Below are 22,040 nucleotides of genomic sequence, written 5' to 3'. Positions count from 1 at the left end.
GGCTTATAATAATATATGGAGATAGGTCTAGCTCCTAGAACTGGAAGGGACCCTGAAAGGTCATAGAGTCCAGCCGCCTGCCTTCACTAGCAGGACCAAGTACTGATTTTGCCCAGATCCCTAAGTGGCCCCCTCAAGGATTGAACTAGCAACCCTGGGTTTAGCAGGCTAATGCACAAGGAAGCTGATGCCTTGGTCGGGGCCAGTAACGGGACACCCCAGGCGGGCTGCCTGGCCCTGGGCGTTCGCCCCGCGAGGGGAGCGAGTCTCTCACTTCGTTCCTTCTCCCCCCACCCCCTCGCTGGCCGCTCCCGGCAGCCAAGCCCCCACAGCGCGCGCGAGCCAGAGGCTGAGGCTGACCGGCCGTTTCCGCACGCAAGAAGGGGGGGGACACGTGACGGTGGGGGAAACGCCACCAGGAGAGGTGGGCCCCAGGCAGCAGGTGCTGTTGCGCCTCCAGCGCCTTTTCTCTCTACCCAGAAGCCCCCCGCCATTAGGTGACGGCCGGGTCCCCAAGCCAACCAAGATGGCGGCGAAGTTCATGCGCGCGAGGCGGCGCTCTAGGATACCTCCGCGCTACTCTATGGTTGCCCGCGAGTCCTCTGCCCGTGCGAGACCGGGCGCAGGAAAGGTCAGAGGTCACGCCCCGCCCTCCGACGGACGCAACATGGCGACGCCGAGCTGGGGCCGCGCCGCCTCGCGGAGCCGGGCATGGCAGCTGCTGGGTGCGGCCAGGCGGGGCAGCAGCCATGGAACCGCTGACTCGCCGGCCACGGGCGTCTCGCCCCCGGAGCCAGAGAAGCGGCCGAGCAGCCTCACCGGCGCCTTGGACGCCGGCCCGCAGCAGGTGAGAACGCAAAGAGGAGGGATCTAAACGGCAGGGGCGGGGGCAGAGGAAGCCGCGCCCTGTCACGTGAGAAGGGGCGCAGGCGCTAGTGGCGAGTGGTTGTCACGTGATGCGGAGTGAGGGGCGGGGCCTAGTCTTCGCCCTACCCTGTGACTGAGCCGCAGGGAGTCCCCGAGGCAGCGCTTAGGCAGCGCCCCCTGCTGTGTGCGGGGCGGCCTTGGCACGTTCGCAGGGGCAGGGCGGGTTTCACTGGTGCGGGCTGAACACCATTTAGTGCAACACGAGTGAAAAGACCCGCGGAGATGAGCGCAGGTGCGTGTGCACCGTGTTCTAGCGGGGAGGTGGAGCCTGGGGGACTACAGGGGAGTATGACCCTGGATAGATACGTGTCAGCTGCCAGCCTGCAGCTGAACAGGGTTTACAGGTGCAGAGCTCCTTCTCTCCCACACACCGTGGGTGTGTCACAGGGTTCCCCCCTTCCCGCCGTATGTGTGTCATTGGGTCTCCCAGGTGCAGGGCTTCTCCTCCGCCTCCCTCCTCTCCCCTCCCCCCCGGCTGTGGGTGTGTTGCTGAGTCCCAGGTGCAGGGCTCCTCCCCTCCCCCCACTGTGGTTGTGTCACTGACCCCTGGGTGCAGGCTTCCCCACCCCCACACTGTGGGTGTTTCACCTGTGTTATGAGATTTGCCCATTAATTTGGGGTATGCTCATTTGTTAGGGTTACTCTTGGGGGGGGGGGGGGGGGGTTTCTGTAATTCTATCAATGTACTTCTTGTGTCAGGTGTGTTCTCATACAGCGCTCTACTTCTCCCTTCTGCAAGTTCCCTCCCAATGGAGCTATCCTGCAGGACCTAGGTTACCCAGGGCTGGGTTCTTCCAGCCCCAGAATCAGATGCACACACATTAACAGAGTGCATCCGAGAGGGCTGGGTTCCCAAGCTGTCACCCTCCTATGCCCCTGGATTCAGCAGACTAGGTCGAGCAGCACTTCCAAGCTGCCACCCACATATGTCCCAGGTTCAGCACGTCGCTATCCCCACTTTCACATTACAGTTGTTCTGGTAGTAGCCCACTTGATGAGCAAACACCACAGGATTTTTGGGCGTTGCAGGGATCTTTTAGCTTAGGTACGAGGAGCGTTGCTGCAGAGCAAATAAGGAAACCAAAAAACACCCACGAGCAGGGCGGAGGTGAGGGGGGGAGAGAGAGAGAAACAACCAACTTAACCATGAAAGTTATTTATTGCCAGGTAATAGCCATAGGGGAGCCAAACAAACAAAACAGTTATAATATTAAATCTAACTTAAATTTGATTATAAAAGTCAGGTTTAGAAAATTAAACTGGTCACACAAGTCAGGGTCAGAAGGCTATACCGAGAGAGAGCGAGCGTGAGAGCTGGGTTCTCACCACTCCATGAAGCTTGAATCGGGGGTCCCAGGTGGCGGTGGTAACTGAGGGTCCAGAGTGCTGGAGACAGGCAGAGTCCCCACATGATCAGTCAGGAGAAGATGAAGTCCCAGTGGAACTGATGCAGATGTTGGATACAGGTATCAGAACTGAGCCTGGGTAGGGATTTTTGTAGGGAAACTGGTGATGCAACTATTCCAAAGTTGTTTTGATTTGACTAGACAACAGGAGCTGCTCATTCCTGGCTATGGGTGGTGTTCCTTTGAGGGAGCTCATAATGCAATTAGGCAGCTTCAGTATTTTGGATACCAATAAAGGATTTATTACTATAATTGGTCTGATAACTACTGAACTGGGTATGTGCAGGCGTGGGTTCATTAACATCTGGAGCAGAGATTCCCCATCATGCAATGCTTCCCTGCTTTTCTGGTTCCAGAGTTCAGTGCAGTTCTTGCCTTGGAATCTCTGTTCTCCATTCTGTCTGCTAATGGAGATGCCTCCCTGTCCCATCTTTGATGCAAATGAGTCTGGGGGAGTTTCCTTAATCCTGTAACTTTTGTTGCGGGGCAGGGGTGTTAGGTGTTTTCTCCCACTGCCTTTTCATTGCTTTTTATAAGCCTTCCTTCTGATCGGCTTTGGTTCAAGTAGAGGCTAGGGGAGATGTCCTTCGTGAGTCAGACAGGTTGGATACTGCGCCCTGGTTCCTCAAGAACACAGAGCTGACAGGTAACACCAGGCCTCAGGTGCAGGGCTGTCCTCTTCTCTGCTTAATCAGTAGGGTTAGGATGGTGTTTAGGATTTTGCTATTCCATTTTAGTCTTGTCCTCCTAACTGGCACAGTCAGTATTTCTGAATTACCATCCATTTTTCCATGGTTCATATGCTGTATAATTTTGATATATGTATTTAAAAAAATGCTAAATTGTTTATTGTAGAAGGTTATCTAATATTATTTTCGTAGGCTGGATCTTAGAGATACTATGCCATTATAATGGGGAATTATACTGGTGCACTTATGCCTGTAAATTTCCCCATGTGACCAGCCCTTAGTTACATGAGAAATTCACACAAGGTGGAGGAGCTTCATGCTTATGCAGCTTTGGGAGCAGAGCAGCTGGATGAAAAATCAGAAGACCCAGCAAGGAAGACAGGAATATAGTAGAGAGCAGATGAAATTAGGAAGCATATAAGATATCTGAACATTAATGCAGCAAGCCTTGAAGAATCAGTTCTAACTAGCAATCTGGGTATGTTCCTATCCATGGAAAGATTAAGACGTACTAAGAAAACTTTCAAAGGGCAGGGTTGCTCAAGTGCCTTGAGAAAGGGAAGAAGGGTAGCCAGGGCTGTGGTGGCAGCTGAGTTGGATGCTTACCAAAAAAAGCAAGGGAGAGATAAGTTGAGTCGAAGCTCACAAAGCAGGTGTATTCATGCATTTGGTGTGGAGACTTACCAGGTTGTGGGGAAAGGTGAGGTTAGCGGAGTTGGAGGGGAGGTATTGGCTAATGCTTGCATGGGGGCTGTGAAATATTACATGCTGAGAAGCATGAACATACAGATGAAACGAAAGAAAAGTAACCCTCTGTTCTTAGGAAGAATGTGAGGTTTAGATTTTCTTTGTTTAGCAAATTTTGGATCCTATTCATTTGACAAGTAAACAGAACAAGATTAATTTAAGAGAAAATCATATTAAAATTCATAATGGAATAATCAAATCAGCTTTCAAGTCTTGTGTTTTTCCTTCTGAAATCAGAGAGTCAGTTTCTCCTTGGCCAAGTTCACCCTACTACCAACATGTAATAAAGTCAGGGCTTTTCAGCCTATGAAAAAAATGTTGAAGCCTGCATGGGTATCTTTTTAAAGGGATTCTGTCAACGTGAAATCTAACCAATTTAAAAATAAAAATAAACATACTGCTATTGAGTCCCCTGCCAATTATAGTGGTTTCATGTTAAATAGGAGAATGTGGTAACATATTTTTCTCTCCCATGTTGTTGTGTAATATCCAGGCAAACAAAGGGTGAACGGTTGCAGGAAACTGGCTGTTAGTGTGATTATTTATTATTTGTATTACCATAGCATGGAGCCTTACATGATTGTTGTTAAATCCACAAAGTAAAATAATATTGGGGGAAAATAGGGATTTTTTTTCTTTTATTGGTTTAAATTATAGTAATCTAAGATGTCATATGTAACAAAAATAGGTAAAGCATTTTCTGATAGTTGTCAAATTGTCTAATTTGTTAATGTAAATTTCAGGTTTACATACTGCATATACTCGTTCATAAGCTGGTTCATTATAAGCTGACCCCTCCAAGATGGATAAGTAAAAATGAATTTTTTTTATGACCCATTCATAAGCCGACCCTATAATTCAGGGGTTGGCAAACTTTGGCTGGTGGGCTGAGACGGTTTGTTTACCTCAAGTGTCCGCTGGCATGGAGGTAAACCTAAGTAAACAAAGTGTCACAGCCTGCCAGCTGCTTACCCTGATGGGCCGGGACAGCAACTGGTGGGGAAATTTTTTTGCGGGGGGAGAAGCTGGGGGTCAGGGGAGTAGCCCCTCTGACAACCCCCCACATGACCCCTCCCCTAGCCCGGGACCCCCACACCCTTCCCATCCCATTCCTTCCCAACTTAGCTGGGGTGGGCCGGGGAGGATGTCTCTGGCCTGGCCGGAGCTTCTCATGGCCTCAGCGTGCTCCAGCGGGCCAGACCAGGCGGCACGGCCACAGCCTGCTCTGGCATGCTGGGCCGGGTGGCACGGCCTGCCAGCCCCGGAGCTGCAGCTGCTTCGGAGGCTTGGGGGAGAGCAGTGTGGCCAGAAGAGGAGAGACTCTGGCCCCGCCTCTTCCCTTCTGGCTCTGCTGCCTCTCCTTGCCCCCTCTGTTGGGGGTGGGTGGGGGTGGGGGGCAGTGTCCCACCTCTATACCCGTTCATAAGCCGACCCCCTTCTCTGATGCTTCCCTTTTTTTTACTAAAAAAGTTCGGCTTATGAATGAGTATATACGGTACCTGTTTGTCTAACTGCAATGTTTAATATACAAACACTGGAGCAGTTCTTTTAAGTTCTGATTCTGCAAGCAGACCTATGTGGGCTGGTTTCAGTGGGTCCTGCTAGGATGCAGCAGTCTGATTATAGGACTGGGACCGAATATGTCAAGCTGAGCCTTAATTCTAGTGTTTAGATACCTTTTTTTGTACGCCCTAGCTAAACTGAATGTTGATTATCTAAATAGGATTAACCCTTGCTTGTATCTCTGTATTGACTTAAGGGTTAAACCAGTTCAGTGTATCTCCATTAGGGATTTACACCAGTTTAACTGGATACACTCGTTTAAAAGTCAATCTAGTTAAGCTGGTGAATTTTTCTAATATAGCAAAAATTAAAGTTCAGGTTGCTCTCTGCAAAAATTGCCCATTCTATAAAAAGCGTTCCTCCTACACAGGTGGGAAAGAGCATCCTCATAATTGAAGGCAGCCTGTGGCCTCAGTCCCGCTAAGAATAGTGGGATATGGCAGCCATTTTTGAAAGAGGGCAATTGTGAGTTCCCCTGAAAATTTAATGCAACAATTCTGCAAAAAGGGAAACTTACATACAGGCAAAAAATGACATTTAATCCTAGGGTGACCAGCAGCAAGTGTGAAAAATCGGGACAGGGGGTGTGTGTGTAGGGGGGAGGGGGAGGGTAGTAGGAGCCTATATAAGAAAAAGACCCCAAATCAGGACTGTCCCTATAAACGGGACATCTGGTCACCCTATTTAATCCTAGATATTTATTTTCAAAAACTGCCTACCATAGTAGATCTATGCAAGGGCCACCTCTTCACCAGTTGTTGTATCGATACACAATGTTGTTTTTATAAATACACGTTGATAACAAGATTACCAAAAGGATAACAAAAGAGCCCAACTTCAGACACTCCTTTAAAAATGTATTACACAAAACAAAGTTTATGTAGAAAAATCAAAGGGCATAAAAGATAACACTGTGGTAATTTCACACTGGAAGATCAACTACATGTGAAACAAACCAATCCAGAAATTGATGCCACATTTAAAAATGATTTCAGAATGCAACCTAAGCTATAGAGTTGTGGCAAGTGTCTCCATTATACATATATAATTGCAATATATGGAACATGATTCATTTATATGCAGTCAGATATTCAATAAAGTATAACAGAAATCTGTTTTGCCTCTGTGAATATCATCAGAATAGAACTAATCTGTTTAATCAGTAAGATATTTGCCATGGGCTAGAATTGCTTCCAGTGCAGTCAGTAACAAAATTTCATTGACTTCACAGGGGCCCAGATCAGTTACAAGTTGTCTGTAATAAAACTAAGCAATAGAAAATATCTGAGTTCTATACTGAGTATATCAGGTTGATACAGTTTGTCACGCTGCTTGGTATGGGACACAGCTAAGAGCGCCAATCTCAGGTCAGACTGTCAAAATACAGGGCATGTATCCCAGACAGGAGGTTTACTTTATCATAAGGTTTCACCAAGCCAGTAACAAATGTGTGCTTCCAAAATATTGTACTAGTTATTGTGAAGCCACAGACAGTCCCTCTCAGGCTCTCTAGCCCCTCATGTATCACCCAGACAAAGCAGACTTCAGTGATAAATGATCATAAAAACCAGAAATCACATATATATTAGGTTCTTCAGTTCCAGAGAACCAGACACTCATCCCAGGTCAGAGTATACTCCAGATCTTACCCAAAAGTCATGCTGGTAGCCAATCCTCTAGCAAACTAAAAACTAACAATTTATTAATATAAAAAAAGAAGAGAGTTATTAAATAAGTAAACTGAATCATATAAATTACAGTTGATTTTAGAATCTGTAGATCAGGCTAATAGCAGTGATGTTAAATCTGATAGCTTGCAATAAGGCTCTTTGGTTCATCCCAAATATTGGGGTCCTCGGTCCATTGTTCAAAGCTAGAAATCACAGTCCAGAGATGAGCAGGAAAGAGGCAAGGAGATGGGTCACACTCACCAATTTATACCTCCAGTTTATGTGCATGGAAAAATACTGGCTCAAACATGGGCACTTCGAGCATCTCCCTCTCCTTTGGACCGCAGCAGGAACCAGGCATGGTGAGAGTCCTTGTACGTGAGTGCAAGATCTCCTTTGGTCTAGTGTCAGTGCTACCAGAAGCCATTGCAGAGGGAGCTGGACCATGTCCGTGGAAGGGGTCAAGACACCCGTTAGAAATGTTTACTGGTGACCAGTATGAAAGATGGCGGAGTCCTCACCAGTAAAATTCACAGGCAGTGTCCTAATGAGAAACTCAGCCTCACCCCACTCCGAACTGCTGGGAAGGGGAAGATGGATGCCGGGGAGGGGGGCTCCATCTTGCATATCAGCCTATGACTTGCAGATGTCTGATATATCTGAAACCATCTCTTCCACGCTCCCCTCCCCCCCCCATTTCCTGGAATGGAAGGAGCTTTTCCTCTCTCTTTCTCTTTCATCCCTGAGCCTTCTGGGAATGTGTGGGCACTGGCCATTAATTACATTAATGTTTGGGAGTTGGTTCAAGGATGGGTTGGTTCCCCTATGTACAGGAGCCAGTTTAGATCAGGGTATTTCTTCACTACAGAGTTCTCAAGTTCTCTATACTCAAGTTACTTCTCTTGAGTTAGCCTAACTTGAGTGAGAGCAGCCAGTCCGTGAAATAACACTCATGTTGTTGCTGCCATACTGGCACTGTACTTATTTATGTGGTGCTAAAACTTGGGCTGAAAACGGAGCTGGCGGCAGAACTGGGAATGGTGGAGGAGGAGCTGGAGCTGGGCTGTGGCTGGGGCCAGACCTGGGTTGTGGGTGGAGCGGAGCTGCAGCTGCAGTCAGAGCTGAGCTGGGGACAGAGCAGGGGGCATGGCGGAACTGTGGCGGGGGGCGGGACTGTGGCTGGGTGGCACTGCCATTGGGGCTGGTGCGGGCCCCACCGTGCACCCTCATCCCCAAATGTTCCTCTATGCCTCTCTAGGGGGTCGTGCCCCACAGTTTGGGGACCACTACCTTAGATGGGCAGCACAAAGAGAAAGATCTTTATTCCCCATCTCCACTATGTAGCCGTGTAAGGACCGGGCATATCCTGGCTCACAGTGAACTTTCTATGAGAGGATACAAAGTTTATGGGTAGTTTTGCAGTTCTTATGGGGGAATGATATCGAAGCCACACTTAACCACAATTCTCTGATGCAACCTTAACAGGGCAAAAGAATTGGAGTATCTGCTAAATATTTCACTTCTGGGTGGCGGGGGGCAGGGGGGTCAACAAAATACAGTATAAGAAAGAAGAAAGCTTTTAATTTTTGTGTGGTAGGAATTTGTGGTGGAGTTAAGGTACTTCAAAATATTTGAGATAAAAACAGATGTTTTTTAAATTGGGTCCCTAGTGTCTCATGCTTTTTTGGAACCCTTTTGCAAAGAGTACATACAGAGATTCTACACTAAATTTCTGGGATGGATTATTGTAGATCACCACTCTTATATTTTTCCATTTTGAATTTCTGAGAAGAAAAATTTAAATTTCATAACTGATTTGAGCTTTGCCAGTTTGAAAGCACTGCATTAATAATATAACAGTGTTACTTCCTAACAGATAATCTATGTCTGAACATGGCAGAAAATTAGACAAATTCCAATTTCCTCGATATGTACTTCAGCAAAGCCAATTGAAAAAGCATCACATACACTAATTATTACATTCTTTGCTAGATAGTTTTCCAAGTTTTTCACACATGACATCAAGAGTCGCCAAGCTGCAAGCTCTGCATTTTAATGTTGACAAGCATTTCCTATAGTCAAGCATTCCCTGCAGCTGCCGTGTGCTTCACTATATTGGTGGTATTCTTTGTAAAGCCCTGTATTATTTTATTTTTATTTTTCATTTCCAATTTGCACATTTTTTTTAAATCTAGGGAAATTAACACACAAAAGTTTTCATTTAAAGTTAGTTATGGTTGCTCAGTTCTACTCTAATAACATTTTGCTGAAAAGCTAGCAAATACAATGTTAAGGTCAACAGCCATGCTTGTTTCTCTACTTACACCAATATAAAACTTCACAATTTTATCTATTACTGTCCTTTTTACACAACACATGGTTGACAGCCAAGGCTTCAAAAACTACCATGCAGTCTTAACTTTGACACACCTACAAGAAGAACAGGTATGTTAGAAGTTGTTCTTTTTCCCCTATGAAATCTATTCAACAAAATCTTAAAAAGACAAATATTTTTAACATATGTCCTTGTATGCATGTCAGATTGAAGGTTGCATAGTAGTTTATGAAGGCCTGGCTATTAGGTAAGAGTTGATTAGTTTTATGTAGATGTTGGAAGAGAAATAAAACGTGGTTGTTGATCTTAACTGAATCTTATTTATTTGGTAGCTTTTCAGTGGTTGAGGAGAATGTTAAAGTAGAACAGAGTAACCTTAAGTTACATTAAATGAAGTCTTTTGCTGTAAGATAGACTAAATAAAGTGTAAAATGTTTTGATAATAGAGTGAATAACCTAAGTTTTGTAGCTCAATATCTGTAAGTGCAAATGATTATTACTATGACTTCTTTTTAGTTGTTTAGAAAAAGCGTGCATTGGCACAGTATTAGGGTTTATTTGCTCCTATTGTTTCCTTAATAATAACAGAAAAAGAGATACCAGGTCCACATTTTACATTTAGGCAAAATCTTAGAACATCTCAAATGTTTATTTTAAAACTATTTACTAAATAATTTGTCTGTAAACTTAGTCCTCAGCCCCTTAAATTTAATGAAATGTGAGTTGTTGGAAGCAAAACCACAAAACAAAAACAAAACAAAAAAACCCCAACAATGACCCAGACTCCTAACCTTCAGCATCTCACTTATAACCACAAGGTGGAGGTAACTGAGCAAAGAATCCTCTTTTGTGTAGTTAGGCTAACTTTAGTTTTATTACAGCAGAGGGCGTCAGTTCTTTTAAGACAGAGTGGAAAAAGTACTGCACATTTGGGGGATTTTCTGTCTAATCATGTTTAAAACATATAACTCTTGGGAAATGTTATAATTGTGAATAACTAAGGTTGAGATTTATAAAAGTGCCTAAGTGACTTCAGAGCACAAGTCCCTTAGGCAGTGTTGAAAATCTCACCCTTAATCATCAACTTTTATTTTGATGTTTTCTTATTTATGAATGTACCGTACGTTTTACCATATCTGTGTATTGAATAGTTCTTTTGATTATCATTGCATCTCACTTGCTTGGCTGAGGTACAATGTTTAACATATAGATCTCATCTTCTGTTCTCCATGTCATTGCATACACCTCTACCCCGCTATAACGCGACCCGATATAACATGGATTCACATATAGCGCAGTAGAAGCCGGGCTCCGGCGGTGCTTTAAAGGGTCCAGGTCTCCGGCTGCTGCGGGGAGCCCCGGGCCCATTAAATCACCACTGGAGCCCTGCCACCGCTACCCCGATATAACAGAGTTTCGCCTATAACGAGGTAGGGATTTTTGACTCCCCACGACCGTGTTATATCGGGGTAGAGGTGGATTTATATTAACATTACAATTGTATGTGTGTGTTTCTCCATCTAAAATTATGCTGTGATAACTGTTTTTCATCTAAACCGTCTTGACCTGTAAAATATTTTGCAGTTTCTGTATCTTCTTCTGCACAAAAGGTCTACTGGTCTGTTTTCCTTGAATGTGAAGATTTTCTACATCCATTTGAAGTTCCCTCCTCTGGATCTGTGGTGATATTATTGTGATGATCTAACTTTTCTTCCTCTATAAATGAATTTTTGATGGAAAAACACAGATAACATTTCTAATAATTATATTACATTTGTATTAAATTACATATGTTGTTTAACTTTAGGAAAAAAACTTTGCATATGTTTTTTAATCCCTTATTATGAGCACATGGTTTGCTCGCCTCCATTAAACAATGTGTTTCGGCTGCAGTCCAGAAAGTCCGTCATCATTTGGAGCCTTTTGAGGTGCAATTTCTCCCTTCTTTGCCTAGCTTACATGGGAAGATAATGAGAGAGCTCCTACTTTTTACAGGAAACAGGGATATTTGTTTGAGTTGACAACTCACAATAAGACGTTGTAAAGTTATGACGTTTTTGGGTTAGCCCCTTGTAATTGTGGTAGCAATACAGCATGTAAACAAAGTGATGTCACTGCTTTCTACTACATTCAAATGATAACTGATTTACCTCACACTAAGCTTACATTAAACTGGGACACAGGAGCAGTTGTGGTGAGAGCATACTGTGTTTAGATAAGGTCTAGCGATGATACTTTAGACTTGTTCTGAGGTAAATTGTACTGTTTATTTTCAAAGGATAATCATTATTGTTTTCAAAAAAGATTACATGAAAATAATAGATATGAAACTCTAGCTCCTTTTCATGTAGGTACGTCTTATCAATTGGGGACTATGACTTTCTTAATATTTTCAAAAGAAGGAAATTATAGACATGAGTCCCTACTCTTTCCAGGTACCAAAATAAATAAATACATTTTCTCTATTGAATATGTGTGGGTAAATAATAAATATATGTTTAGCATTACTATATTTTTCTGCTTCTTGACATTAAAACTTTCTCCCAAAACACAGAGATATATATTAAATTAATGCTGATTTTTATATGTTCTAGATACGTAGATTCTAAGGCTACAAGGGACCACTGTGATTATCTAGTCTGACCTCCTGTGTAGAACAGGTCTTCTGACATTCTGTGAACAATATTGTGCAATATAATTAACAAGGGCATATGCTACAACATCAGTATTGTTGTATTACATTATTTTGCCACCTACATATATTTATTAAAATTGACACCATAACATAATTTCTGTTTTCCACAGTATTGAAAGGCTGCTTTTTATATATCTAGACAACACATCTATGAAAATGCCTCTGACTCAGAAAAGGCAAAAGTCACAACATAAAAAATATTATCAGAACCATAGGAAAAAAAATTATACAGCAAAGAAATTTTGATTTAAAAACAGGGTAGTTCAGGAAAAGAGATTTGTGTACTATGCCAAACATAAAAATAAGATGGCTGTAATTTAAAAACTGCCTACATGGTACTTCTTGAAGAACATGGAAAATAACATGTAAAGTATAAAACTAAACAGTTGGAATGCTTCATATATTTGTCTGTTCACTAATTACATGATAAAAATTAAATTGTCATGTCATATTCTAAACTTGTAGTTGAAGTTTAATCCTTAACTTTCTATTTCCTGATTCTTGTAATAGTTTGATAGAAAGCAACCAGCATGCACATTAAACAAAGTTTTTTGTGTTGGAATAAAAATCTCTGGTAAATTATTTTCTCTCCATGTATAATTTTTAATATTTTTGTCAGCAGTCACACGCTAATCGCTTTCTTTTTCAACCAGTGACGCATCCTTCCATAGCTGCAATTCAGGGGATTAAGCAATTAACTATGAAAAAAATAATTTATATGTCCAATATATGCCAGCAAGTGTTCACTATTAATCAAATATGAATGTAAAGTGTTAGAAAAATGGTATAGAAATGTACTGTATTGTTTGAGAAATAGTGTATGATCATGTAATTACAGACTACATAATAGATTTTAACATCAAATGGCGCCATTGTAATAATCTAGTTTGACCTCCTGCATGATACATGCCGTAGAATTTCACCCAGTGATTCCAGAATCAAGTCAATGACTTGTGGTTGAACTAAAACACATATTTTAGAAAGACAGCCAGTCCTGATTTAAAATCTCCATTGTGACGTGTGCAAGAGGGCAGAGTTAAGGTTTCTAATGTAACCTGACTTTTGGCATTTTCTGATTTCTGAGTGCAGCTTTAACATTCTCTTTATGTAGCTTTGTCTCTTGGATTTTGTGGGTTTTGTTTTATTTGCTTTAAGAATAAAGTTGGAAAAAATAAAAACAAGAAAAAACTTCACTTTCTATGACTTCGTAGCTCAGCAAGCTTTAAACAGGTTGGCAGTAACACTTGTAAATCAATGGTTTGGAACTGTCTATCCAGACGCCCTTAGAATGTCCTGTCCCACATATGCAGGAGACTTGCAGAAGGAGTTGCTAGATGCAAAGAGGAATGCAATGGGTGGGAGGGGCAGAGAGAGACCCTCTCATGCAAACTTTTAGCAACTGCATGCTTCAAAGGCACATCAGAGCAGGTCTTCTTTACACAGGTCTTATAAAGTGTGCAGCAACCTTTCCCTAAAGTCTTTGTATCTTCAGTATAAATGAGCTAGCCTGGAATACATGTGCAGCATGGGCTCCTTAGATGAATTACTTACATGCTTAGGCACTTATTCTGCAAATGTGAGTAGTCAGGGCCTTAGTGAAAAACCCTTTGCAAAATAATACTGCACATGTGCAACAAGTGGTTTTTGAAAGGCTGTATGTATCTCGGTAAAATCAAAACTAAATTGTGCTAGAACACCCAGATCACTCCTCTTAATTGAAGGATATTTAAATATCAAATTTCAACTTTCAGCCCCCATCATTTTTGGTTGTAGAGTTGTTAAAGTAGGAACAAGATTTTTTTTATATAATGGGAAAAATTATACATGTATTTTTCACTCTCTTACTCAGAATAGCTTTATTTTTAAATTTGGGAAAAAAATACATCTTTTTAGGCCGGGACTAAACATGAAATAATTTAAATCCAAAATATGTAAGTTTCAGAAAGTTATTAAATGAATAGAATGCAGATACTTAAGCAACCTCAGTCAAAGCAGTTACTGTTACTCGTGGTATAATTCTATTGAGACTGGATCATTTCTTGCTTTTTTCTTTCTTTTGGTCACTATTTCCAAAATTCCTTCACTGCATTATTGTTAGCATATTGAAAGTGTCTGAGTAAGAGCCTCCAGTTTTCACTGTGCTCTTTCAGTTTTGTGTTTTGTAATGTTTACTGTAACTCTTATTCATTTTTTTTCATCTTTTCTCTGAATTTTGACATTCCTCCACAAAGTTTGCTTTGTTCATTGGTCTCATTTTGAAGATTTGTTTATGGTTGGTTATTTTTCTAAATTATTATTAAATTGAAATAAGCAAGAAGGAATAATGCTCTCAAAAAGGCTGTTGGTATTCATTGCAATAGCTGTTGTATGCATTGTTTTTCAAACTACTAGAGAAGATTAAAATGTATTACTAATTCATATATTACCAGTATTTTCAGTGCTTTAGTTGCAGGCAATGACCAGTTAACTTTAAAATATAATAGACAAAAATAGGATTGTGGTGACTCTCATGCTTACAGAAATGACCCAGGACAACATGTTTCCTAAGAAGAAAAAAGTTTTTAATACAATATTTTGTTGTGTGAGAATATCTTCTGACTTTCCATCCAACTGCCTCCCAAATCCCATTCAAAACTCTCCTTTGTGACTTTCCAAGTCAGCATTTAACTGTTTTCTCTGAGTTAATCACAGCTTTTCACTTTCTTTGTTTTTGATAAAACATCCTTCTTTTATGACTTCTCCTGTTACCCTGTTTTATAAAGCAACTTTATTAAATAAAATTTCTTCCTGTTTCAGTTTATACAGTAATTGTTTTTAATTCCTGTTGGTAATGAGATCCATGTTTGTGCTCCCTACCATTATCTCCGATTGTAGGGAATAAAGTAAAAAAGTCTCTTGTTTTAAAAAAAAACGAAGAGGTCGATCTTGTCTTTGCGGTTGCCCATGTTGGCTTACATGTTGAATCTGTTGGGAAATACTATGAATTTTAATTGTGTGGGGGTTTTTTATATGCCAGAAACCCAAAGGCCACTAATGAGGGAGGACAAAGAACTATACTATGGTGGGAAAAAATTTCAAAACATAGTGTGCTTTAAAAAAGTAAACACTGTGTGTGTACAGTATTTAGTTGTAACTATACAAGTAAAAGTCGAATATAATTGAACATCTTACTTATGTGCCTTAATAGGTGATTTTTACTAACAGCTGTATTTACTTTATTCACATGCTAGCTAAAACCTTTGATTTGGTCTGTATCATGCAGGGTTGTATGATCAGTGGTCTTGTTTAAATTTCTATTGTGTGCCCAGGTTGATGTGTATATTTTGTCCGTACACCATTTTGATTTTATAAGTAGTGTTGTGATTACAGTCTGATATAATATGTCACATGCAGTGGATTCAATGAGTGGTAAGTCTTGGAAAAACATTACATTTAGTGGACACTGGTCAATTGCTTTGCTTTTTAGACCATTAGACTGCCAAGCCAGGATGGGTAGCAACAGTTTTGCCATCCATATTGAATTGTATCGTATCTGGCAAAATAGGAAAGAAAAACTTAATACTTCTGGTCTGGTGATATTTTCAAATCAAGAGATTAACAACTAAATCAGTACTGTTTACTCCTGGGAAAATTCTGTGCAGATTTCCTTTGCTTCCTTGCAGAAAATGGTTTCTGTGGGGAAGCAAAGAGAAGCTTCACCAGTACTCACTCACCCCTCACTGTCAGTTCAGCAGCTCAGACGCATCTGTTTGTGCTGTCAGGGTTGTGTGGAGAAGTAGATCACTGTGGGGAGGGAGGTCTGGGGATCCCCCGTAGAATCATAGAAGATTAGGGTTGGAAGAGACCTCAGGAGATCATCTAGTCCAATCCCCTGCTCAAAGCAGGATCAACCCCAACAAAATCATCCCAGCCAGGGCTTTGTCAAGCTGGGCCCCAGCTTCCCAGGGCATTAGCCCTAGCTAGGGGAGAAGAAGGAGGATGGAGACAGAGTTCCCCTTCCCCCTTCCCTGCAGGGAGTAGCTAGGCTGGGTCAGATCAAGCCCCAGAAACTTCCCGTGGCTGCAGGAAGCTCTGCACCGCGAGGTGGTGAAGAGGCTTGGGAGAGGGGTTCCAGGTGCGGGGATAGGGGTGAGGCTCAGCGGGAGGGGTTGAATGCAGGGGCACCCAGATACAGGGGGCTTGGGTGGACAGGGAGAGCAGCTCCCTGTACAGTGACCCCTCCTCCCACCCATGTACCCGGAACACCCCAACAAGCCCCCTCCGCATCAGGAGCCCCCCGCACTCAGGCCCCCCCACCGAGCCTCACCCCCTGCATCAGGAGCCCCCCATATGCAGTTCCCCACCCCACTGGGTCCCAACCAGGTGCACCCTGACCCCCCACTTCTCCAGCCCCTCACCCCCACTTCATCTGGACTCCCCTGTAGAGTCCTATTCCCCCTGTATCCAGAACCCCGCACTGACCTCCTGTGCATCCAGATACCCCCCCCTGCATGCAGACCCCCTACCGAGCTGTCCGCACCCAGATTGTGCCACACAGAGCCCTGGTACTCTTGAGGGAATTCTTTGAAGAATTTTAAATTTTTAGGTGAAGTTCTGCATATTTTAATGGTTAAAATAACACAGAAACACAATAACAATATAATCACACCATTTTCAATTATTTTGGTAATTTATTTCAAAATACTTGTCAGCAAATAATTGAAAATGGTGTGATTATATTGCGTTATTTTAACAAATAAAATACGCAGAATTTTGCAGAATTTTAAAATGAGCTCAGAATATTTAATTTTTTCGCACAGAATATTTATTTTTTTGGCACAGAATTCCTTCAGGAGTAACTGTTGAATAGTGTAATGTGGAGAAGACATGCTGTACTGAAAACATTGCAGGGCTATATGTAGGGCCTTACCAATTTCAGGTTCATGATTTCAGGTATTTAAATCTGAAATTTCGTGGTGTTGTAACTGTCGGGGTCCTGAGCCAAAATGGGATTTTGTGGGGGGAGGGGGTCCCAGTATTGCCTCCCTTACTTCTGCACTGCTGCTGGCGGCACCACTGTCTTCAGAGCTGGGAAGCTGAAGAGCGGCAGCTGCTGTCCGGGAGCCGAGCTCCGAAGGCAGTGCCACCACCAGCAGCAGCACAGAAGTAAGGATGGCATGGTGTAGTATTGCCACCCTTACTTCTGTGCTGCTGCCTTCAGAGCTGGGCCCTCGACCAGCAGCCGTCACTCTCGGCCACCCAATTCTGAAGGCATCGGTGCAGAAGTAAGGGTGGCATGGTATGGTATTGCTACCCTTCTGTGCTGCTGCTGGTGGGGTGCTGCCTTCGGAACTGGGCATCTGGCCAGCAGCTGCTGCTCTCTGCCCAACCAAAGCTGAAGGCAGCACAGAAGTAAGGGTGGCAATACCATGATCTCCCCTACAATAACCTTGCGACCCCCCTGAAATTCCCTTTTGGGTCAGGACCCCCAGTTTGAGAAACACTGGTCTTCCCCATGAAATCTGTATAGTATGGGGTAAAATTACACAAAGACCATATTTCACGGTCCGTGACGTGTTTTTCATGGCCGTGAATTTGGTAGGGCCCTACCTATATGTGTTTGTGTGTTATCCTTAACTGAAAGTCAGAATGGAACTTGGGTTACATCATAGTACAACACTCTTGTATGGTCCAACACTACAAAAATATGAATACATTCTGTACAGCAAATAGGCCACAGTATTTAATATTGTAAGTATAAATACTTAGTGTTCATTCATCAGCTTCTCTTTGCTTCTAATACCACCAGCTAATAGGTGAGATGAGCCTGTGACACAGCAGAAATAATAGCTTGTTTAATCCAAAAGGAAATTATGAATAATATTTCTCTGTGAGGAATTTGGAGCTGCTGTGTAATAATTTATGAATACTGTATGTTGGCCTGGTTAGTGGGGTATTTTCTGTATGGCTAATATTTGATTTAAATCAACAGGGTAAACTATCTCGAAAAACAGGCAGGGAAGAATTGCTCAAGATAATCCCTTTCTGTGCTAATAATTGAGAGTTAAAGAATAATGCCAGGAATCTTAGCTCTGAAGATTTTGCCCCCTCTCCAGCTAACCTACAGAACTGGTTTGGACCAGGACACGAAAGAGATCCATAGAACTCCAACAGGTTTAAAAAAAACACTCTCTAAAGGGCATATGTAGTAGTTTAGGGGAAGCAGACTGAGACTCCAACATCTGATGGGAGTGTCTGAAGAAGTTAGGCCTTGCCTATATTACCATCAGGGGATGGTAAGCCTCTAGGTAAGTAGATGTGTGTAGACTGTTAGGGCATGTCTGCACTACAGACTTAAATCACTACACTGTTAGGTTGACTTACATCCACCACAGTAATTACTGCAGTGGCTGATGTCCATACTACCCTCCTGTCGGTGGTGCATGTCCTCACCAGGAGCGCTTCCACCAACTGAATAAGGGCAGTGTGTGGGACTGAGCGCCAGGGCTGTCCTCTGGGCTTCTCGCCTCCCCACCAGGAGTGGGGGGCAGCCACCTGGGCTTCTTGCTTTCCTGAGTGGGGTGCTGAGTGGGTGCAGCCCAGTTCCAAGTGGGAAGCCAGGGACAGCCTGGCTCTAGCCTCCAGGCTTTCTTGTCAATTTCACAGCTACAGCATGGAGCCGTGAAATTGACCAGATAGCTAACAGCCCATGTAAGTAACGCAGTAGACATAACTACAGGGACTTAAGCCCTACTCTTTCGTGGAGGTGGAGTTATGTCGGTGTAGTAGGGCACTTACATAGGCGGAATGAGGCTATAGGGTGTACTATCACATAATTAGGTCGACATAAGCTGCCTTATGTTAACCTAACTGTGTAGTGTAGACCAGGCCTTAGTTGTTCTAAAATCCTTTTTCTGTACAAGCTGAAACTTTGTTCCTACTTCTAAAATACACAATACTTCTGTTTTAAAAAGGCTGTCTGACCAGAAATACCACTGGTCACAGACTTCCAGTAGGAAGAATCCCAGGTGCCCAGACTCAGTCAGACCTGCAGGTTAAGAATGCTTGATACACAGGCTTCTGTAGCCGAGCTCCCAGTCTAGCAGTGGAAGAGTTGCAAAATTCCACTTTGGGATAGATGAAGACATCAGGCCTAATACTTGAGAGGGTTCACTCAGATTATATCTACATGACAAATTAAAGGTGTGTTTTTAACTCTATCAAGTATCGGGGGTAGCCGTGTTAGTCTGTATCTACAAAAACAACAAGGAGTCCGGTGGCACCTTAAAGACTAACAGATTTATTTGGGCATAAGTTTTTGTGGGTAAAAAAACCCCACTTCTTCAGATGCATGGAGTGAAAATTACAGATGCAGGTCAGTATATAATGCCTGCATCTGTAATTTTCACTCCATGCATCTGAAGAAGTGGGTTTTTTTTACCCACAAAAACTTATGCCCAAATAAATCTGTTAGTCTTTAAGGTGCCACCGGACTCCTTGTTGGTTTTTTTTAACTCTGCTTAGCTCATCCATATTAGGTAACTTGGATTAAAGTAGCAGTGATGACACCGCAGCTCGGCTTTTATCTTAGGTTAGCAGCTTGATTTAAAGCTTATGGGGAGCCTAGGGTTGAATTTGAGCTGCTAACCTTATTTAAAAGCTGAGTTGATGTGTCTTCACTGCTGTTTTAACCCAAGTTAAGAACACACCTTTTTTGCGGAGTAGACATACCCACAGCTGACTTGAGCTTGTGCTGCAGGACTGTTTCATTGCACTGTAGACTTCCGGGCTCGGGCTGGAGCCCAGGGTCTAGGATCCTGTGAGGTGGAGCTCAGGCTGCAAACTGAGCCCAACATCTGTACTGCAATTAAACAGTCCCGTGAGCCTGAGTCAGCTGGCCGTGGGCCAGCTGTGGGGGTCTAATTGCAGTGTAGACATACCCATTGGGTCTTTCATTCTGTTGGACATCAGTTACTGCAAGACTATATTGTGCACGAGCTGCCTTCAGCTATGTGCATGCAGCTCCCATTGGCTTTAAGGTGAGAAGTATATGCATAGTCAGGGCAAAGTTTGGACTTGAGTACAGAAACTCCAAAATCTTATAACAGTTTATTATCAAAGTTACAAGCCTTATCTTTGGTAATTGGCCTTTTAAGAATTGTACGGGTCGCTGTTTTTAGAGTTAATGCCTGGAGCACATTTTGGTTAAAGGGTGATGGTTGGAAAAAAAAGTGGTATAACTGAAGAATAAAATTTGTTGGTGGTTTTTTTAATAGAAAACTCTAGAGAGAGACTCACTAAGTGGGTTGTGTAAATAGTTACTGCCTGGGTAATTTGTACGACCATTTATTTAAAATTGCTAGAACTTTCATTCCTATCTAAATAGTAATATGTAACTTTTATAGGTACAATAGTGCAAACGAGAAGCTCGTTTGGCTAGTAAATAGAAATGAAATATTTATTGTAAAAAAATACAGTTAAAGTGACTTAATGGTAATGATTTTCATCAGGTCAGATGAGGATTTTTTATTTTATAGTATACTGCCTACTCCTTTTTTTCCAATTCTGTTCTTAATTGCTGTGGCAATACAGTACCTCTCACTATAAAAGACCTATTTCAAATAACACATTTTTTTTCTATTTTTATTTGTTGTAACTAGGCAAGAGATGTCTGCCCTTGTCAGCGTTTTACACTAGCAATCCTATATTTATGTACATGATAGTTGCATTCTTCACATACTGCTTTATGTTAACATCATTCATTCCACAACTGCAGGAATTTAACCACCCATCTCATTTATCCATGTTTCATTTGTATTCCACGCATTCCAACATGCACACTGCTTGTCCTTGCAAGCAGACATAAAATATGTTTGTAGGTTTTTCAAGACCTGTTGCTCATTGGGTGGGATGGGACCACCTTGTTGTTAAGTTGGGGGCGGGTGTTTACTTCAGTAAATGTGCATGGCCTTCCTCCATTACCTGGGGATCTTTTACTGAGGTTTGGGTCTATGATTTTTCCATCCTTTGTTCGAGAGATACTGCCTTGCAGAATATTTAGTTTTAGGGAGAGTCCAGATTCTTAGTATTTCTCATACTGACCTATATAGTGTACATAGGAAACTGAACATATCCAAAATGTTGTGGTTTGTGTTAAACCCTTCTGGCCTCTTTCCCCTTTTAATGTCTAGGGTGTCGAAAACAGTTATTTACACTTAATTTGCCTAGATTAGTGGTGGGCAACCTGCAGCCCATCAGGGTAATCCGCTGACGGGCCGCTAGACAGTTTGTTTACATTTGCACGCTGCCCGCAGCTCCTAGTGGCTGTAGTTTGCCGTTCCCAGCCAATGGGAGCTACGGGAAGCGGTGGCCAGCACGTCCCTGCAGCCTGCGGCGCTTCCCGGAGCTCCCATTGGCTGGGAACGGCGAACTGCAGCCACTGGGTGCTGTGAGCGGCCGTGCAAATGTAAACAAACTGGCGGCCCGCCAGCGGATTACCCTGATGGATTGTGTACAGCCCGCAGGTTGCCCACCACTGGCCTAGATGTTTGACACCCTTTTTGTACATCTGAATTTTATTTGTCATGTTTTTCCAAATTTTTCAAATTTTATCTTCATCGTGATAATATATATATTTGTCGTAGACCGGTCTGAATGTTTGACAGGAGAGCGAGCAGCTGTAAATAACTTGAGGTTCAAAGGTTTGCGCTCTCAATTCTGTTGCGCCTACTGGAAGAAAATAATTAGAGGAGACTTAGAAGTCATGAAGAGAAAACAACAAATACATCAGAAGGTGATATAAGAGTGGAATTATATGTTTGGAAGCAGCTGAAGACACACAAACCAACATCTAATGAGAAATCCTGGAAGTTGCACAGAAAATTAACAAAAAAGTTGCATTTTCTGCCACCAGATTGTAAATGAACATATCAATGGTAATGTTAGCCCACAGAAGTGTCTTGGGGCTCCTGTACACCAACCGTTAGAACCTCATCCTCATCATAGCAACTTAGAGGAGAGTCTCCCTGC

At 42.7% G+C, this 22,040-nt stretch overlaps 1 protein-coding gene across 2 annotated transcripts in view; it reads left to right on the top strand.

Moving 5' to 3' along the window:
• The first annotated feature begins 360 nt into the window (after nucleotides 1-360).
• Nucleotides 361-22,040, top strand: part of MRPS28 (mitochondrial ribosomal protein S28) — a 133,516-nt gene continuing 111,836 nt past the window's right edge. The window contains exon 1 of one of the 2 annotated variants that reach the window (XM_034763170.1): nucleotides 361-847. In XM_034763170.1, the coding sequence (XP_034619061.1) occupies nucleotides 527-847 (321 nt within the window). In that variant the 5' untranslated portion in view covers nucleotides 361-526. The remainder of the gene's footprint in view (nucleotides 848-22,040) is intronic. The other variant, XM_034763171.1, reaches the window with a different exon arrangement.

The sequence above is a fragment of the Trachemys scripta genome, chromosome 2 (genome assembly GCF_013100865.1).
Source record: "Trachemys scripta elegans isolate TJP31775 chromosome 2, CAS_Tse_1.0, whole genome shotgun sequence".
NCBI lineage: Eukaryota > Metazoa > Chordata > Testudines > Emydidae > Trachemys > Trachemys scripta.
The sequence above is the reverse complement of the archived record's forward strand: the minus strand, read 5'-3'. Positions and strand labels throughout refer to the sequence as shown.